The sequence below is a fragment of the Poecilia latipinna genome, unplaced genomic scaffold (assembly GCF_001443285.1).
Source record: "Poecilia latipinna isolate Pla-1442-1.1 unplaced genomic scaffold, P_latipinna-1.0 Scaffold1227, whole genome shotgun sequence".
Lineage (NCBI taxonomy): Eukaryota > Metazoa > Chordata > Actinopteri > Cyprinodontiformes > Poeciliidae > Poecilia > Poecilia latipinna.
Genome location: NW_015113843.1, coordinates 66,311 through 82,850, shown reverse-complemented (window position 1 = coordinate 82,850; position 16,540 = coordinate 66,311). Strand labels below are relative to the sequence as shown.

Here is a 16,540-nt window from a genome sequence, read left to right as displayed (position 1 = left end):
GAACCTCACCCCACGTCACTGATATATACACACACACACACACACACATACATACATACAATATATTTGATATTGAGCATATCCAATATATTTTATAGCATACCACTCTGTGCCAATATGAAGAGTGAGCCTCCAGTTCCAACCTGGCCTTGCAGGCTCATTCCCCCTGAGCCAATCAGATTGGATCATGAGAAGGAGGAAGTGCTACAGTTGCCTCAATTTTATTGAGATGACATGTTTCCTCCACAGAGGTTGACTCGTTGACTTTTTCCAGAGTACAGAATGTTTTTGAAGTGCAGCTTATGGCTGATGACTGCAAAGGAAGAGATCTCACATGGCAAACAATTTACTTGGTGTCTGCATTTTTGTGATTCCGTGATTACCAGCAAGTATAAAGTAAACCTTAGTGGCTGCTATGTCTCCTCTAGTCTCTGCTCAGCAACATGAGCCCAACACGACGGTGGAACCTGCTAAGGCTCTCTAACAAAGGCTGCTTTCTACAGCCCAAATCCACACTCAGCACCCTCTACCAGACACAAAGGATTCCTTCTTCATCCTGTTCATCCTGCGCATTCAGCTTCTCGCTCATATTTAAGAAGTGAGGACACACAGAGGCCAAGGAGTGTTTCTGGATATACAGGATAATTATGCTTCTGTCACTCAACTCTGTTATGGGCATTTATACAGAAAACCCAAAGACAGCTGTGAAGCCCCTTATAACTGTCTCTTAAAGATGAAAGCACTGAAAGAATAAAAAATTTAAGCCAAACTAATTGTAATATTTGCTGCAGTTTTTGTGGGACATCTGAATATTATACATTTAGTTTCAGAACAATATTCAGATGTAAATGATAAAAAAAAAACAATATTCTTTATAAATTGATCATATGAAAGGCTTTGGATGTTTTGCGTTTTTCTCGCAGCAGATTTTGTGTAGAAGGATGTCAGTAGGTGGCCATCAACAAAACTCTAAAATAAAATAAAAGCTTTGATTTTATTTAGTCATTTTTATTTGAGCAACTGTTTCAGAGTGAGCTCCACAAGAACCATGAGAAGGTCCTTGCTTTCCTTCTAAGCAGGGAGCTTCAGGTGTGGAAGAGGAAACAGAGGAGCCGTTTGTCAGGAGGCTGATCCAGGGAAAAACACGTTTCCCCGTTCTGCATTCTTTGGTGTGTTTATCACAGAAAAAAGCACAGAGCGGACAGCAACACATATTCAGATCATAAGACAAGATGATTCAAGATATTTAGGTGACAATAATAATATAAAATAAATAAATATTTTAATTCAGATCATCTTCAAAGAGTTATTGTGGATGGTGATGCTGTGGGCGGGAAGGGTCTCTACTGACAGTCAGTCTTGTAATGAAACTTCTGACTGAAGCCTCTTCCTGTATGACAGTCATGATGGTCATGACATGCTAACTTGTCAGTTTCTGGGCAGCAGAGACGATATCCCTGAGGACACACTGTTGGTGTCCTGGGTGACACCAAATGTCTCTCTGGGTTAGCAGAGCAACCAAGAGATTTAGAGTCCTATAAACCTCTGTCTGCCTTTATGGTTAAAAAGCCGGGCAGAGAGATGTTGGAGTAGAAGGTATGATCCTTGATCATCATGATGGATGGAAGAGTTGGTTGGAACTTCCTCTTCCTGCTCAAAAATCTACAAAAAGAAGAAACCAGAAGCAACACAACAGAGCCACACCAACATGCTGCCACCATAATGCACCAATCCAACTGGATTTTAAAGATGCTCTAAACAGTACAATCTTATACTTCAAGGTATTTTAGATTTAGAAATAGAAAACGTTGAAACACCCCTTTACTATAGCACCAAGAGAAAGCTCCAATGCAGATGAATGTTTTATTGTGTCCCAGTGGATAAAAATCATTAAAATCAATTTCTTACTTAGGCCAACATTTTCTTGTTACCAACTGCCCCAGTCTACTGTTTAATGCTTTTTAAGCCCAGTGGAGTGAATCACTTTTCCTACCAATTCATATTAATCAACTATCTATTTAAAACAACTCAAGAGCTACTTTCTATTTTCCTACAAAATTAAAGCCTGTGCATAAATTCAGGGACAAATTTTTAAACCACTCAGCTTCATGTTTGGGGCTCCTGACAGTTAAGTTTTTTTCTACTGACAGTCATGGTGACAAAGCAACTGGACAGGCCTTTGCAACACAGACTTCATTTTACGTAGAGGTAATACCTTCACAGGGCGGTGCAGTTTCTTGATAAAAATGAAAACATTTGTGACTGACCAAGAAAATCATCTTCTGCGCCATTGAATATAACAATTAATACAATGGATTAAACAACACTTAACTCTAAACATTTACCACACCATGACTTCTCCTCTCTCTTGCTTCATGAGGCCTGCATCAGCGTTGCAGCCAGGTCACACAGTGTGCTGCACACATCACCATGACATGTGATGAAAACAAACTATGAGCAATGAGCATGTTCTCTGTGTGCCTTTACCTCCACTCCTTTCTTATATTACATTTATTCACAAATTAAATCTAATTTTAAATTTAATAAAAATGTCTGTTGCAGTGCATTACAAGTGAGCAAAGCTGTAAAAAACAAACAATTTTCACCAACAGACTATTGTCCAGGGTAAAGAGCCATTCAAAAGCATGGGATCATTTGTGAACGTCACATAACTTTTTTTAGCAGATTGTTTCACCAAAGGCCTTTCATAAAGTAGCTCATGTTTTAACTGCATCTTGCTTGGATTACTGAACTCTGTGTGCTGGACTCAATAAATCCTCAGCTCAGAGGAATGAAAGCTGTTCAAAGTGCTGCTGAACACCTTCTGACAAGACTAATGAGCTGGACTGAGAAGCAGGTCTTTATATTGGGATTTCAAAACTTGACTACCAGGACAGAATGACAACGAGAAAAGATTTAAATGTGCGAAGATGTTATTCCATCTGCGTATGAATAATATATGGTTCCTCACTCAGCTGCATCCAAGTCTCTTAAGTGTAAAAGCTTCAGGCCCTTCAGCTGAAATGGATTCCATTTCGTGGAAGATTGGAGCCATGTAGGTTTTATTTTAATCTACTTCTAAGAACCTCAATATGAAATTCTGTCCATGAAAAAATAAATGGCTTAGATTTTGTTTGCAGTTATTAAGCCCCACAAAGTGAAGAAACTAGTTATGTAATCTCTATTAGCCAAGGACAGCTATGAGATTCTGATGGTATGAAAACTTTACACTTCGCTTTCTAGATGTAAACTACATTTACAACATGTGTGTAATGAAACGACCGTAACAACATTCTTTGCTTTTCATGCCATTAATAATACCACTGTGTTTAGTGTGGAAGCTCCAGGTGAGTGTGGTTGGACATCAGCCTCAGACCTCTTGAAGGTCAAGCGTCCACAGTAAACCAACCACCAACCCCTATTATGCACCAGAGTCACATCATACAAGTGAATCCACTGAGATCATTGGGTATGTGAGCTTTAAGAACATGAAGTTGTGGTTGTAGAACCAAACAGGCATGAAGCAGAGCTCTGTCTAGTTTCTTATACAGACTGGATGTCCTAATGTATTCAGAGCTTTAAAGGTAAAGTTTTTGAGTTGCAAAGTCAGCAAGTGACTGACTGCATCCAATTCTGCTGATCAACACATCTCAGATCATAAGGACACTGGATGATGATGATTTTTAGAACAGCGCTTTCTCTCAGTGATACTCTCTGGTTCTGGGTGCTGTGTAGCTAGAAGGTTTTTTGCTGTTACTTGTTTACTTTCGGCCAGTTGTTATGATATATAACCATGGCAACAAGGTATTATTTTTACGACCAGGGGCAGCTCAAATCATACCTGAACTATGACCCCAAATCCCAGGAGGTGGAATGGAGGCTTCGTGGATACAAAGAGAGATGAAGGAAGTTCAAAACATCTCTTCTATTTATCGTAACGATCAAGGATCATTTCCCAGACTCTCTCTGCTCTGCCTTCTAACCATACAATCAGACAGATTTACAGAGCAGCGGCAAAGCAAAAGACATGGATTAGCCGAGCCGCCAACAACAATATTATATCCAGGACATAATATTGTGGAACATCATCTCTGCTGCCAAGCTGAAGATCTGTTAACATGACAGTAATTAGACATGAGATCTTTCCTGCCTACATCATCATCATCCACAATGACTCTGAGCATATTTGGATGATGCGAGTTATGACATTTAATTTTCCTTTAGGAACAATAAAGTACACCTGAATTGGGTGGCTGTTAGGTGTACTAGATATTTCCCTTAAAGAGCAGCTGTAGACGTGGTAGGAAACAAATGCCTTCTTCTGATGACCAGAGGATTCCTCTAACATGAGAACATGTACTCTTACAAAAAAGTAGTTGGGTTAAGACGTTCAACTTCACTGAACCACTGAATTATGCACTATGATATCAGAGTTTTAATCCACCAGAATGAACAAATTATTTAGCAGACATAAGAAGTGTTCAAATAAATCAATGACGGCTCCTCAGGGGTTCATCTATAAAGAGGAAACACATGGTGACAACCTGAATGGTCATTGTAAGACTCTTAGAAACTAATCTCCTTTAATTGGATAGTGAAGGCTTAGAATCAGTGCTGTGACTGATTGTGATGAGCATCATTATAGTGCACAGTGAATGGCACCGCCTGAGGACCTCACTACTTTTTGTATCCCACATACAAATCATGGAGAAACAGTCTGATACATTACTGAATAGAAACACATTGTACACCTTTAGTAAGAAGATTCAGTTCAGTTTACTCATATACAATATATACATCATCTTTAGGCATTTTATAAAAACAGCTCAATTCAATCCAGACCCACAATGCTGTGCAGTTCTGGATCGAAGTTCAGTGAAATGATCAACATTTCATTTTCTACTGACATTGATTTATCACAATAGAAATTATCTTTTTATTGTCCAGCCCTAGATGAGCACAGGCAGTTGAACATGTCTGGAGTTAGCGCTGTCACAATAAGCATTAACTCAATAACTCACATGATAATATAAATAATTTTAATAATTTCCTTTATTTATTGTTCTCTTTTTCTCTCTCTCTTTCTACCAAAACCAGATGACAAAAGTCTTCAGTCCGGAGCTTCGTTCTCATCTAGCCTTTTTTTTGCAGGACGATTGTTTCCAGAGATTCATTTTTCATTTTATTTGTTGTTTCTGTTTAATTTATTTTGGATATTTAAAATGTCTTCCAGTTCCAGTGTTAAATGTTTGTTAGGATTTAAAGTTTCTTGATCTTTGAGATTGTGTTCTTACATTATTATACTGTTACCATTATATTGATTGAAAATATTGTAATTTATCGCAATAACTTCTGGGATAATTTATTGCTCAGTAAAAATTGTCACCGTAACAGGCCTACTGGGAGTTAATGACATGGAAAACACACAGGCTCAGCATGACTGTGGAACCTCCACATGGTACTCTGGGTCGTCCACATGTTTGTTTCCAGACTCAACATGCCGACTGGAGGCAGTGGGAATTTGACATGCAAGTCATCCTATTTCTACTGCTGCCTCACGCAGACACCCCTGAGCAGAGCACAAACCCTGACTGCTGACGTCAGAGACAGGTTAGCAGGAGTAATCCTTTGGTCAGGCTGGTTTCTTAAGACTGGGCTCAGGTACCGTAATTCTTCATGTTAGACCCTGAAAGGTTATGGTTCATCAAATGTTCTCTTCATGTCTCCTTACACTACATAGCTGCTAACACATTTCCTACCACCATTACTAAATGTAGGCAAGCAGCCCCCAGGCAGAAAATCTGAGTCATTCCTCTGACCGTTTATTGCACATCACCTGAAAGCAACGGCACTTCCAGTCACTGCTGTCCCCATGGTTACCCTCCAGCAAATCAAATGGTGAAGTCAAAGCATTTTTAGCTGTAAATAGTTGTTGAGGAATCCAGAAACACTCTGCGTCGCCCCAGCCAGCTGAATTAAACAGCTGCTCTGAAGCAGTCTGTTTTGTGGCAGTTTCCACACAGGGCAGCACACAGCACACTGGTCCGTTTCTAACCAGCATTCAAAATCACACTTCTAATAAAATAGACCATTTAACAGAATTATTCACAAAGCAGTTTCTCAGTGGTGGACTGCGCAGAATCAGAGAAGCTAAAAGAGAATGCAAATGACCAGAGAGTGGCTGCCAGGCGCAGGAAAGCTTAGAGAGCTCTGAAAGGCCCGGCTACTCTGGCTGCTCCGGCTGCTCTGCACGCCACTGAGGAGACTTCAGGATTAGGACGTTGACTCAGCAATGCAGCCTTGTGATTCCCATTAACTGAGTTAGAACTGCAGATTGGAGCTAGCGCTCTTTCAGTGCTCCTTAAAATAAAAGGCTATTGTTAACCCTTCCACCCTCCACCCTTCTGGATATTAAACTGCAAAGAGTGCGGAGGCCACACGGTTAAAGCACTGTTAATGTCATGTGTGCCATGATCATTGAGAGCCAATAAAAATGATAGTTGGTAGAGAAACGTTTGACTCATTTATGACCTGCACCACTAATGGGGAAGCCAGCTGATTGCGATGGCCTACAGTTCTCCAGTGGACGATCACCGATACCCTCAACAAGGAGGATGACAACAAAGGTCACTGATAAAACAAGATGGTTCTGGTTATAGACTGGTGTATCCAAGGATTTTAAAAGAGAAGCTTTGATTCAGTAAATCATGTCAAAGGATCCCAGACCAAGTCCAGATACACTCCAGTAGATGGACAAGCTTGTCAGCAAGTCCACATTTTGTAGGAAAAAACATTTCTTGTTATAAATCCTATTTATATCTAAAGGCGTTTTAACACCTGAAAGTTCAGTAAACTCAGTTCGATTTGGGTAAAAGTCATTTCCAGCTGTTGTGGTTCTTTTTCACATTGCACTGAGTCATAACAACCAAACCGTTTGAGCAACCTGTTCCCCCTTTCGCCTGTGGTGGCACTGCACCAAGAACCACTGAAAGAAACAGAATGAAAACCTCTGAAGAAGACACTGAACACAACTTCCTTCTTCACAAAACCAAATGGAATGACATCAGATTGTAGCGGTTGTAGAATTTCTCTTTTGTCTTTGGTAAAAGACCATAATCCACTTCTCCTGCTAGCATTAGACTCATATGTTTCTTTTTGGTTACATTTACCCATTATGCCCTGCAATGAAGTCCGCTTTCTGCTTTTAGAGTGGTGTCTGGTCTGATTTTATTCACACTGCATTTGAACCACGCCAGAGTTCACTTAAACCAAACCCAGACTGGAGTTTGTAGGTGAACCAGAGTTAGCTTTTATGGTCGAGATCAGAGTTTGATTCACATTCACTCCTCCCCAAACCGGACTTTCTAGGCAGAAGGACCGTTTGATTAAAGCGGACTATATGGGCTGGTGTGAGGGCATCCTAAATTAACAGAAGTAAAATTTTGACATATATAGCCCTGTGTCCTGGATCTGTTTAGCATACAAACGTTTTCAGTGATATCCCAAAGTATTGATGTGCATGTATCAGTTGCTGCTTATAGCCCTCATGTCTCTCCGCTGAATCATCCCAGACAGAGTCAGGAAGCATACCAACATTTCCTTTTCCAGTTCAAGCCAAGGAGGAGGAAAAAATGAGCATTCTGCACATTCTGTATCCAAGTGACCTGCTTGCTAGCAGAGACACAAGTTGTCTGTTCTTTATGCTGCAGAGCTATAATTCCCACTAATTCACCACTCTCGCCTCCACTTTCTGTTTATTTTTGAACTGTGAGCAGAAACATTCATTGGCGAGCCATTTCACAGCCGTAAAGTGACAGGAGACGGGTTTTGGACATGGTGGCCACAGGATGTCTGAAAATAGCAGCGTCTGACCACATACTGAGCTCTCTGAAAGGCCTCTACAACCTCCACTGCTGCTCAACCTTCAGGCTTTGGCCTTCCTGGAAAGTCTGGGGTGGATTCAGCGGCCATGGCAGCATGTTTTCCCAGCCGCAGCAAACTGAGCACAGCTGTTCTCCGACAATCGCAGAAACTGTCACCAGTTGGGATTTTAGGGAAGCAAACACACACCGGCCTTCAACATTTTGGGTGGAAACGGTTCCTGCATCGCCTGCTGAAATCCCTAAAGTCATTTCCACACATGAACACTGGAGACGATAAGGAGGATGTCATGATCTGTTGTGGATGCTTCAGTCACTGATTCCCTGACAACAAGCTTCACAGCTGGAGATTTCCCGATAGAAATGAGCTCTCCCTGCAGGAATGTGGAGAGAGACGTCGGTCTAACCTTGATCCTCCCACACCGGTGGGAAGAAATGATGCTGAACTCTAAAACCTTCTATCTCAATAATTCAGACCTTTAATAACTCATATCCTGATATTTGATCATAGATGCCATCTAAATGATATGTTGCAGGCGGAGCAGAGTGAGGCTACAGTTCACATACAAAAAACGAGCATGGAACTTTAAGTCAATTAATTTGATTAATTGTGATTAATTGATTATTGAAATAATTGTCAACTTTATTAATTAATTTATTAATAGATTAATCGCCAACTACAGTGAGCTAACTCAAAAAAAGGTAATTTGCTGAAAGATCAACACATCGAGGCAATTAAGCCAAAACTGTACAAACATATTTACATCTTGCATTTAATATGAAAATAATCTTCAATGTCTGTAAATATATTCTGCCCAGAATTCAAATGGCAACTTAGCTTCATCTGGTTCAGATTCTGTAAAAAAAAAGTCTTACTGACCACCTATTGCTATTCCAATATTAACTGGTTAACATCAAGGTAGTTGATGTTAACTACCTTGATGTAGTTAACTTTCAGTTCAGCAGAAAGGCCTGAGCTTTTCATGTTGGTGGTAGAAGGATTGTTCAGCTGCAGATGCTTTGCTACAAATGATCAAGAGTTCATTAAAGAAATGCTGTTAGTGACTTCTAGGAAGTAAATGTTTATTTGCATTTTAAAATGTATTTCTAACACTCTATAAACGTGGCTAAATAAAAAATCTGCAGAAACTGCTCATTTTTCTTTAACCAATTAATCTTCAGAATAATTGTTTACTAAAATGATCGTTAGCTGCAGCCCTAGTAGTGTATGCTAAAAAAATTTTGAAATTAAACTGCATCTTCCCTTCATTATATTTGTAACAACAAATTTAAGAAAATCTAATTTAGACAAGTGTGTGAAAACCACAGAGATGAGAGGAGGATGTCACTGATAAGCAGCAGAGCGAGCAGACGGATGAGGAGCTCCTCTCTTCCTGCCAGAAAAGTCTCTCTCTACAGCTACACTTTTCATCATAGGCTTCGGTCAGAGCTCTCTTCAGATTCACTGCTACACTGACTGGTACTGGAACCTCCTGCCCACAGCATCACCATTCACGACTCTTTGAAGATACATGCATGACATGACTGTGACATTTAATTTCTCTTTTGGGGTAACTAGAGCTAACAATCTGACCTGCAGCCCACTCCTCTCATTCATGACAGTAATTACAAAGTGCCTGGGTGCTTAACCAAAGAGGCACAGCACAAAATTTTAGTCAGGATTTCTAGACTCAGTTCATGAGAAAATTCATCATCAATATGAGAAATGAAAGCTGAGACTTCAGTCTCCCATGGAGACGGAGGCGAGGAGAGTCAGGGATGGTGTCAGCAGGATGAACCCAGAGATAAGAGCGTGTCGAGGCATCGCTCATCAGTGTGTGGGTGGATGACTTTATCCGCCGTGTATGTGTTTATGCTAACTAGCCTGGTTGTGTTGTGGTAAAACTGTAGCTTAGCAGAGAAAAAAGTGGAGGATGTGAGCAGTGCTAAGCCCCACCTCCTGCCTCTGATTGGTTGTTTCTGAGCGACTGGTGAATTTCTGCAGACTGCAGTAGGAGAACTGGGAGGAGGCAGAGGAACTGGATTTTTTTTCACAAATGATTGTTCATTGAACAATTTTCATTGTTCAATGAACAATGAAAATTGTTCATTTGTGAACAATTTTCACAAATGATTTGTTTTATGACGAAATAGTAAGTTTAACAAATATGTAAAAAAACACAAAAAGACATATTGTGTATAAAAGATGCATCCTGCAGCATTAGTCAAAAAGTGTGAGTGAAAGGTTTTGATTGGTTCCCAGCTAAGCGTTCCCAGCCTCTAGTGTGAACTTCTTCTCTGGATGCTCTGGTGATGTTCAGGAGGGAATCATGTTTCCACAACGATCTCTGACGTCAGGCAGATGACGTGTGGTGAGCCTCAACTGAGTACTTATGGCAGAGCTCCAAGACTCTGTGTTGTAATGTCAGCATTATCTCCATGGAAACAAAATGGTAAATACTGTTAACGATGTGAAAGCAGCGGGGGCTAAGCGGTGGTGCTGCAGCATGGCAGAAACTGAGTTTTTCCTGGATAGCAGTCATCACTCACACACTGCAGCTCTGTTCCCCAGTCATTAGCTCATGTTTCGGGCCATTAATACTTTTTACAAACTAAACTACTTCACTGGAAATGAACAACTGTAAATATTAGTTTAGAAGATAAGGATGGAGAGAGTGAACAGTGAGGGATAAGTAGTTGAGTTAAAAAGGTCCAACATCCGAGATACAAAACCTCCAGATCCTCCAGGACAGAATTACAGCCTTAGGAAGAAGCATTCACCCCTTTCACTTTTACTATCATCACTCCTAAATGTTTAAGATCAATCCAATTTTAATTTCAGACAAAGAGAAGCCAGGTTACATCTTAAAATTATGATTTCATTCAAGTAAAAAAAGTTCCCCAAACCAACCCAGGTCTATGAGAAAGATGAACAATTATATTAGTAATCCATTATTCTGATGATTACTTAGATACAATTTGGGAAAATTCAGCAGATTTTTCATTTTACCACTTACGTTTATTTCTGCAACATTAGAAATGCATTGAAAGATGTAAGTAAACAAATAATTGAATCCCATTTTTAACTAACAAAAGCAACATTTTATTGCCTGAAATTCAGTAAAGAATTACTTTCTTTGAACACTTGATAAGCAAAGGATGAATCTGCAGCTACACAATCCTAACATCATCATGTGAAAAGCTCAAACCTTTCATCACAGCGTAGGGCTGATCTGGACTAACAGATGAATCGTTCGAAAGCAAAAGGTGAGTAAAAAGCTCTAGAAAAAAACTCTACTGGATGGAGGTAAAAGTATTCCTACCTCATAGGACCAAACACACTGGACTTTGGCGAACCTCCTCACACACCGGCCCACCTCCACATCCTCGTGGGTGGTGTACATCTCCTGCAAGCATTCACGGATATGTGGCACCATCCTCCTCAAAACCTCACGGCTCATGATGACACCAGGACCTCCCATGCAGAAGTTCTCTCCAGGTTCCAGAGCCAGCTTTCCGAGCTCATCCCGGGCTCCCATCCCAGTCTGGCCCAGGAAGATGGCCTCACTGCTGTTGAGGCTCCGCAGAAAGCTCTCCAGCCGCTCGCTCTTGATGTACACATCGTCGTCGGCCCTCATGAACCACTCGTACTTGTCCAGGTAGTGGTCGTGCATGTACTTTAGCATCATGAAGGACTTCTTCTGAGGTGGGTAGGAATCATCCACATTCCTCAAAGCCACAATCGGAATGGGGATAGAGGTGTCAGAGCCCTCGCTGGAGAAGAACTCCACCCTACCTGGGATGGTCTGGGCCCAAGTTCTGGAAACAAGACAAACACAGACAAAAAGTGAGACAGAGCTCAGTGAGCAAGAGCTAACATTAAGATGTTTGGCTTCATATGGGGGTGACAGAGACTAAACAGCTGAAACTTGAAGTTTACATATCAAATGAAGGTTATACGTAAACTTCAATGGTTACGTATAACTTTCAAGTTCAGTTGCATAGCACATTTTAGCAACAAGGCAATTCAAAGTGTTTTGCATCATAAAAACATCATAGAGTCTTCATCATAACAGATCAGACCAGAACCAGAAGACCTGAAAGATCTGGAATGTTGATACAACAACAGATCTTTATTGTATTGTGGTGCTAAACCGTTAAGTGATTTATAAACCAACAGCAGTATTTTAAAATCTATTCTCTCAGTGAAGGACTGTAGAACTGGGTAATGTGCTCCATCTTTCTGGATTTAGTGATTTTTTTTATGTAGACGTATGAAGACATCGTTTCAGTAATCAATGTGACTAAAGATAAACACATCAATGAGTTTCTCTAGAGCTTGCTGGGACATTAGTCCTTTAAACTTGGAAATATTCTTCAGGTGATAGAAGGCTGATTTTGTAACAATATTTATGTGGCTCTGAATGTTCAGATCAGATTTCAGGCCTGATCTCTAGTTTCAACTAGTTTCAACTGTGGAAACTAGTTTAACTCTAGGTCGTCAAGTACAGAGCTTGCTGATCCACTTTGCGATAACTCTGGATCGTCCCTCTGTATGTCCAAAGATAATAACTTCATGAAAAACACATCCTCCTTTTTTCTCACCATCTGAAATTCAATCACTCCAATCTCCTCCTATTTCAGGTCAGTTAGAATGACCTACACCATGGCTTTTAAAACTGTGGGCTAAAATTAGCAGGACGAGCCCCTGAAGACTGGAGCTGGAAACCCCTGTTCTAAAGTCTTGCCTCTTCAGGAGAGAAGGAGTTCACCTACAGGCTAATGCTATCCACATTCCACCAGCAGCATCATTCAGTTCTCCTCTGGGTGTGGAGATGTGGTGACCAACTGGCCTCCTTTTTATCAAACTTTAATTAGCCTATTAATTCTTTATCAAGCAGCCAGGTGCTACAGGTATTCACATATCAGATAGACTTCAGAAGCTGGAATCAGGAACTGCTCTTGTTCCTGTGAGATAAACTGTAGCTCACACTCTTCACTTTCTACAACTCTGGTTTGTCCACAACAGTGGATCAGTCTAGTTCTGGTGACTCTGTAGCACAGAAAACTCAAATCCACCAGAAGGTGGCGCCAACAACACAAAGGAGAAAAAGAAAGAAAACTCATCCTCATACACATTTTACCAATGAGGGCTTCCATGGTCCACTGACCCCAGAAATGATAACCTCACAGCATTAAACATGAACAATGAGTAGGAATTCATCCATCCATTTTCTTTACACCCTTGTCCCTTAGTGGGGTCGGGAGGGTTGCTGGTGCCCATCTCCAGCTAATGTTCTGGGCGAGAGGCGGGGTCACCCTGGGCAGGTCGCCAGTCTGTCGCAGGGCAACACAGAGACAGACAGGACAAACAACCATGCGCACACACACACCTAGGGACAATATATACAGACCAATTAACCTAACGGTCATGTTTTTGGACTGTGGGAGGAAACTGGAGTACCCGGAGAAAACCCACACATGCACAAGGAGAACATGCAAACTTCATGCAGAAAGACCAGGGCTGGGAATCGAACCCAGAACCTTCTTGCTGCAAGGCAACAGCTCTACCAACTACACCACTGTGCAGCCCAGTGGGAATTCAGTTCACTTCTAATAAACACACATAAACATATAAACGAGGTCATAACAGATGTGCGTTTCATTACACACACTACAAACCATTAGAAGTTCAAGTAAAAGCTTTATCTGTGGATCTGAGTAGGGCTGAAACCATTAACCTCGATGAGTCAGTTATTGAAATAATCATCAACTAATTTAGTATTAAGTAAATTGATTAATCATTAACTGGTGCACACAGACTCAATAAAGGGCTGTTTGCTAAAAGAACAGCACGCTCAGAGCAAACCAAAACTGTACAACATATATACTTTTTGTATTTAAGTTGAAAAATATGTTTCACCCAGGCAGACAGGTAGAACTGATCGGGTGAAATCTCAATATCTGAGAATGATTCTGTGTATTAGATGTAATGAACATGTTTGTACAGTCCACTGATCTATTCCAGTGGAAGCATAATAGTGGACCTTTAACCAAACATTATTAATAACCCTTGAATGATTTGAAATGTCCTCCAAGCCTGCAAATGGTGGGTCCATTTTATTATTACCCATCTTATTTAATCATCCCCTCCTCTGTTCAGCCATCTGTGCACCTTTGTTTCAAAAAGCTAAATATTTCATCTCGACAATAAAACTAGTTTTTAGCAAATAAAAAGCGCCACTTGCTTTTGAAGATGTCGCTTAGAACTCTGTGAGCTGAGATCATCCAGTCCTTCACATTCTTTTCTACAGTGATGCTCTGGAGTTTATCAGCTGCTTTATTCTAGTACAAACCAGTAAACACATGCTGCCAATCAGCCACTGACAACTGAGAGTTGAAATTGCACCAGAAACCATATGCAAATTATGCAATAGCAAAAATGCTGTTGAGTTCATGTTGCAATATGACATGAAGTCATCAGAAATATAAGTTCCTTCTGCACATTGTGTCGAAACGCCTGTAGTTTAACATGTTACATAGAATCAGGAGTTTGAGTTAACAAATACAAAACAATCCCATTTAATTTACATTATGTAAAAAGGGGAATAAAAAATGATTAAGAAAACAGAGCATTGTGTTCCAGTAACAACTCATGAAATCAGCTGGAAGACTTCAGGATTAGTAGCTTCTTGGATGACCGATTAAACAACAGAAAGTGTTCCATATTAAGAGTAACAGTACGGAATTGATTAAAGCATAATTCAGAGTTCTTATTTAATTTGGTTAAAATCAAGATATATGAGCATCTATTTTGGACTACATATTTGAACGTCCAACTCCAGACAGGAGGAGTCAGTGCCTTAGCAGTCATGAACCTTGCTGTCAGATGGAGACTCTAGACCAGTTGAATGGTCTCAAACTGCTTTGCTGGAGCGCCAGAATACAACTTTTAGAAGTGTCTCTTGTCCAACACACTGGAATTAAATGGTGAAACTGCCTCACCAGCACGCAGTCAGGCGCTACAGAGCTCTGCTAATGAGCCGATATTGGAGCCAGGTGTGCTGAAGCAGACAGAGATCCAGACACTGACCCTGTGGGACTGGAGTGTGAGACCACTGCTCTACAAATTATGAATAATAATAATTATTTTCTTTATTTTGTAAGTGTTTAGATTCTGTTGAAAAATTGCTGGTTTAACAACTTTTGAGTTTGATTTCAATGCTTGGATTTATTCTTTTTTTATGACAAATGACCAAACTAAATAACTAAAGTACAGCAAATATGATGGTGCTTTAAATGGTGTCTCCAACCAGAAGGGTGGTCCACTAAGTCTAATCGTTTGGGGTCCCTACAATCTAGGGTCGCTCCTGTTTGGAAAAAGTTGAAATATTCATGTAAGCTTAAGAATAAGGATGACCACCATCTGTGTCATCCTCATCCTCTGTTTAAGCCCGTCAGCCATCCATAGTGCTGGCTCATCAGCCCTCTCCGTACCTGTGTGCTGCCACGGCCCGGCTGTTCAGGTATTTCTGAGCCGTCATCACACCCACGAATAGAAAACTCTTGGAGCTGGAATCCGGCTTCACCGTCGTGGGGGAGCCGTCCGCCTGCGGTGCCCACAGGACTCCTCCGTGTTCGTTCCTGAGCCCCCCGTGGAGCCCGCAGGCGGCGGGGTTGGCTTTGCGCTTCTGCCCGGCTCTTTTCAGCTCGGTCGCCTTGGGTAAGATGAGCCTGGAAGCCAGCGTGAAGCCGACCACCAGTCCCAGCAGAACACTAAACCATGCTCTTCGGCTTCGACCTGCCATTCCCCCAAAACTTAACCAGCTCGTCGGAAAATGCTGTCTGGTTCTAAAACAGCGGTTCTCGAAGAAAAATGTCTAGGAAATAAAACCCAGGCAGTAAAAGACGGAAGCTAAAAGCGGCTCGGTGAGGTTCCAGTGGCTCACACACACAGTCTAGGAGCAGAAAAGCGCTTTTCTTCCAGATGCCCACGTAGCATCGCAGCAGACTCCTCGAAGCCGCTACCTGAAGCTCCGAGCCCCGCCGTTGCCCGCCCCGACCAGCCAGCAGTCCTCCACCGTCCACCGCAGGGGAATCACCGCCGTGCGACGAAGGTAGCGGCTTGCATTGCAGCGAGGATCCTGTCAGGTTTGTCCCCAGCACGGTAGCTGGAATGTCTGACAATCCAGATCGCTGATCTCGAAGGGTTTAACACTGGTTTGACCCAAGTGCGTTTCCGTAGAAATGTTCCGACGCAGCGTACCACGTTTTACCGGAAATCCTTTCTTAACCACCGGAGATATGTGCAGTACATCTAATGTAGGGTTTTAACTGTGTCGATGATTATTAAAATGTGAGCAGAACCCCACGGGGTTGCTTAAATCTGTGGTTAATGTGCTGCTGCGGGTTCCAGCTGCGACTGTAAACTACCGCTTTAATATTTAGTGCCAACCCTTTTATCAAAATGTTTCTTAGGTTAAAACTGATATATCTATTTTTATTTTTACTTTGTCGTTTAAGTCGGGACATAAAACTAAAAAGAATAAGGAGTAGCACAGCTTATCTCGTGCGCCACCTAGCGGCTAAATTAATGTGAATCGCGCTTTGGTTTTGCATTGAGGGAACTGAAACAATCTTGTTTCGCATCTTCTCTATTT

The 16,540-nt window shown here is 41.3% G+C and overlaps 1 protein-coding gene and 1 long non-coding RNA gene across 2 annotated transcripts in view; one reads left to right on the top strand and one right to left on the bottom strand.

Moving 5' to 3' along the window:
- The window catches only part of LOC106960775 (uncharacterized), a 5,268-nt gene extending 4,489 nt beyond the window's left edge, over window positions 1–779 (top strand). Inside the window, exon 2 of the long non-coding RNA XR_001427645.1 lies at window positions 429–779. This is a non-coding gene — a long non-coding RNA (uncharacterized LOC106960775). The remainder of the gene's footprint in view (window positions 1–428) is intronic.
- chsy1 (chondroitin sulfate synthase 1) overlaps window positions 1–16,310 on the bottom strand; it is a 38,509-nt gene extending 22,199 nt beyond the window's left edge. The window contains exons 1-2 of the mRNA XM_015054069.1: window positions 15,378–16,310; window positions 11,204–11,699 (exon numbers count right to left, since the gene is read on the bottom strand). Coding sequence (XP_014909555.1) covers window positions 11,204–11,699; window positions 15,378–15,688 — 807 coding nt within the window. The 5' untranslated portion in view covers window positions 15,689–16,310. The remainder of the gene's footprint in view (window positions 1–11,203; window positions 11,700–15,377) is intronic.
- Window positions 16,311–16,540: the final 230 nt, after the last annotated feature.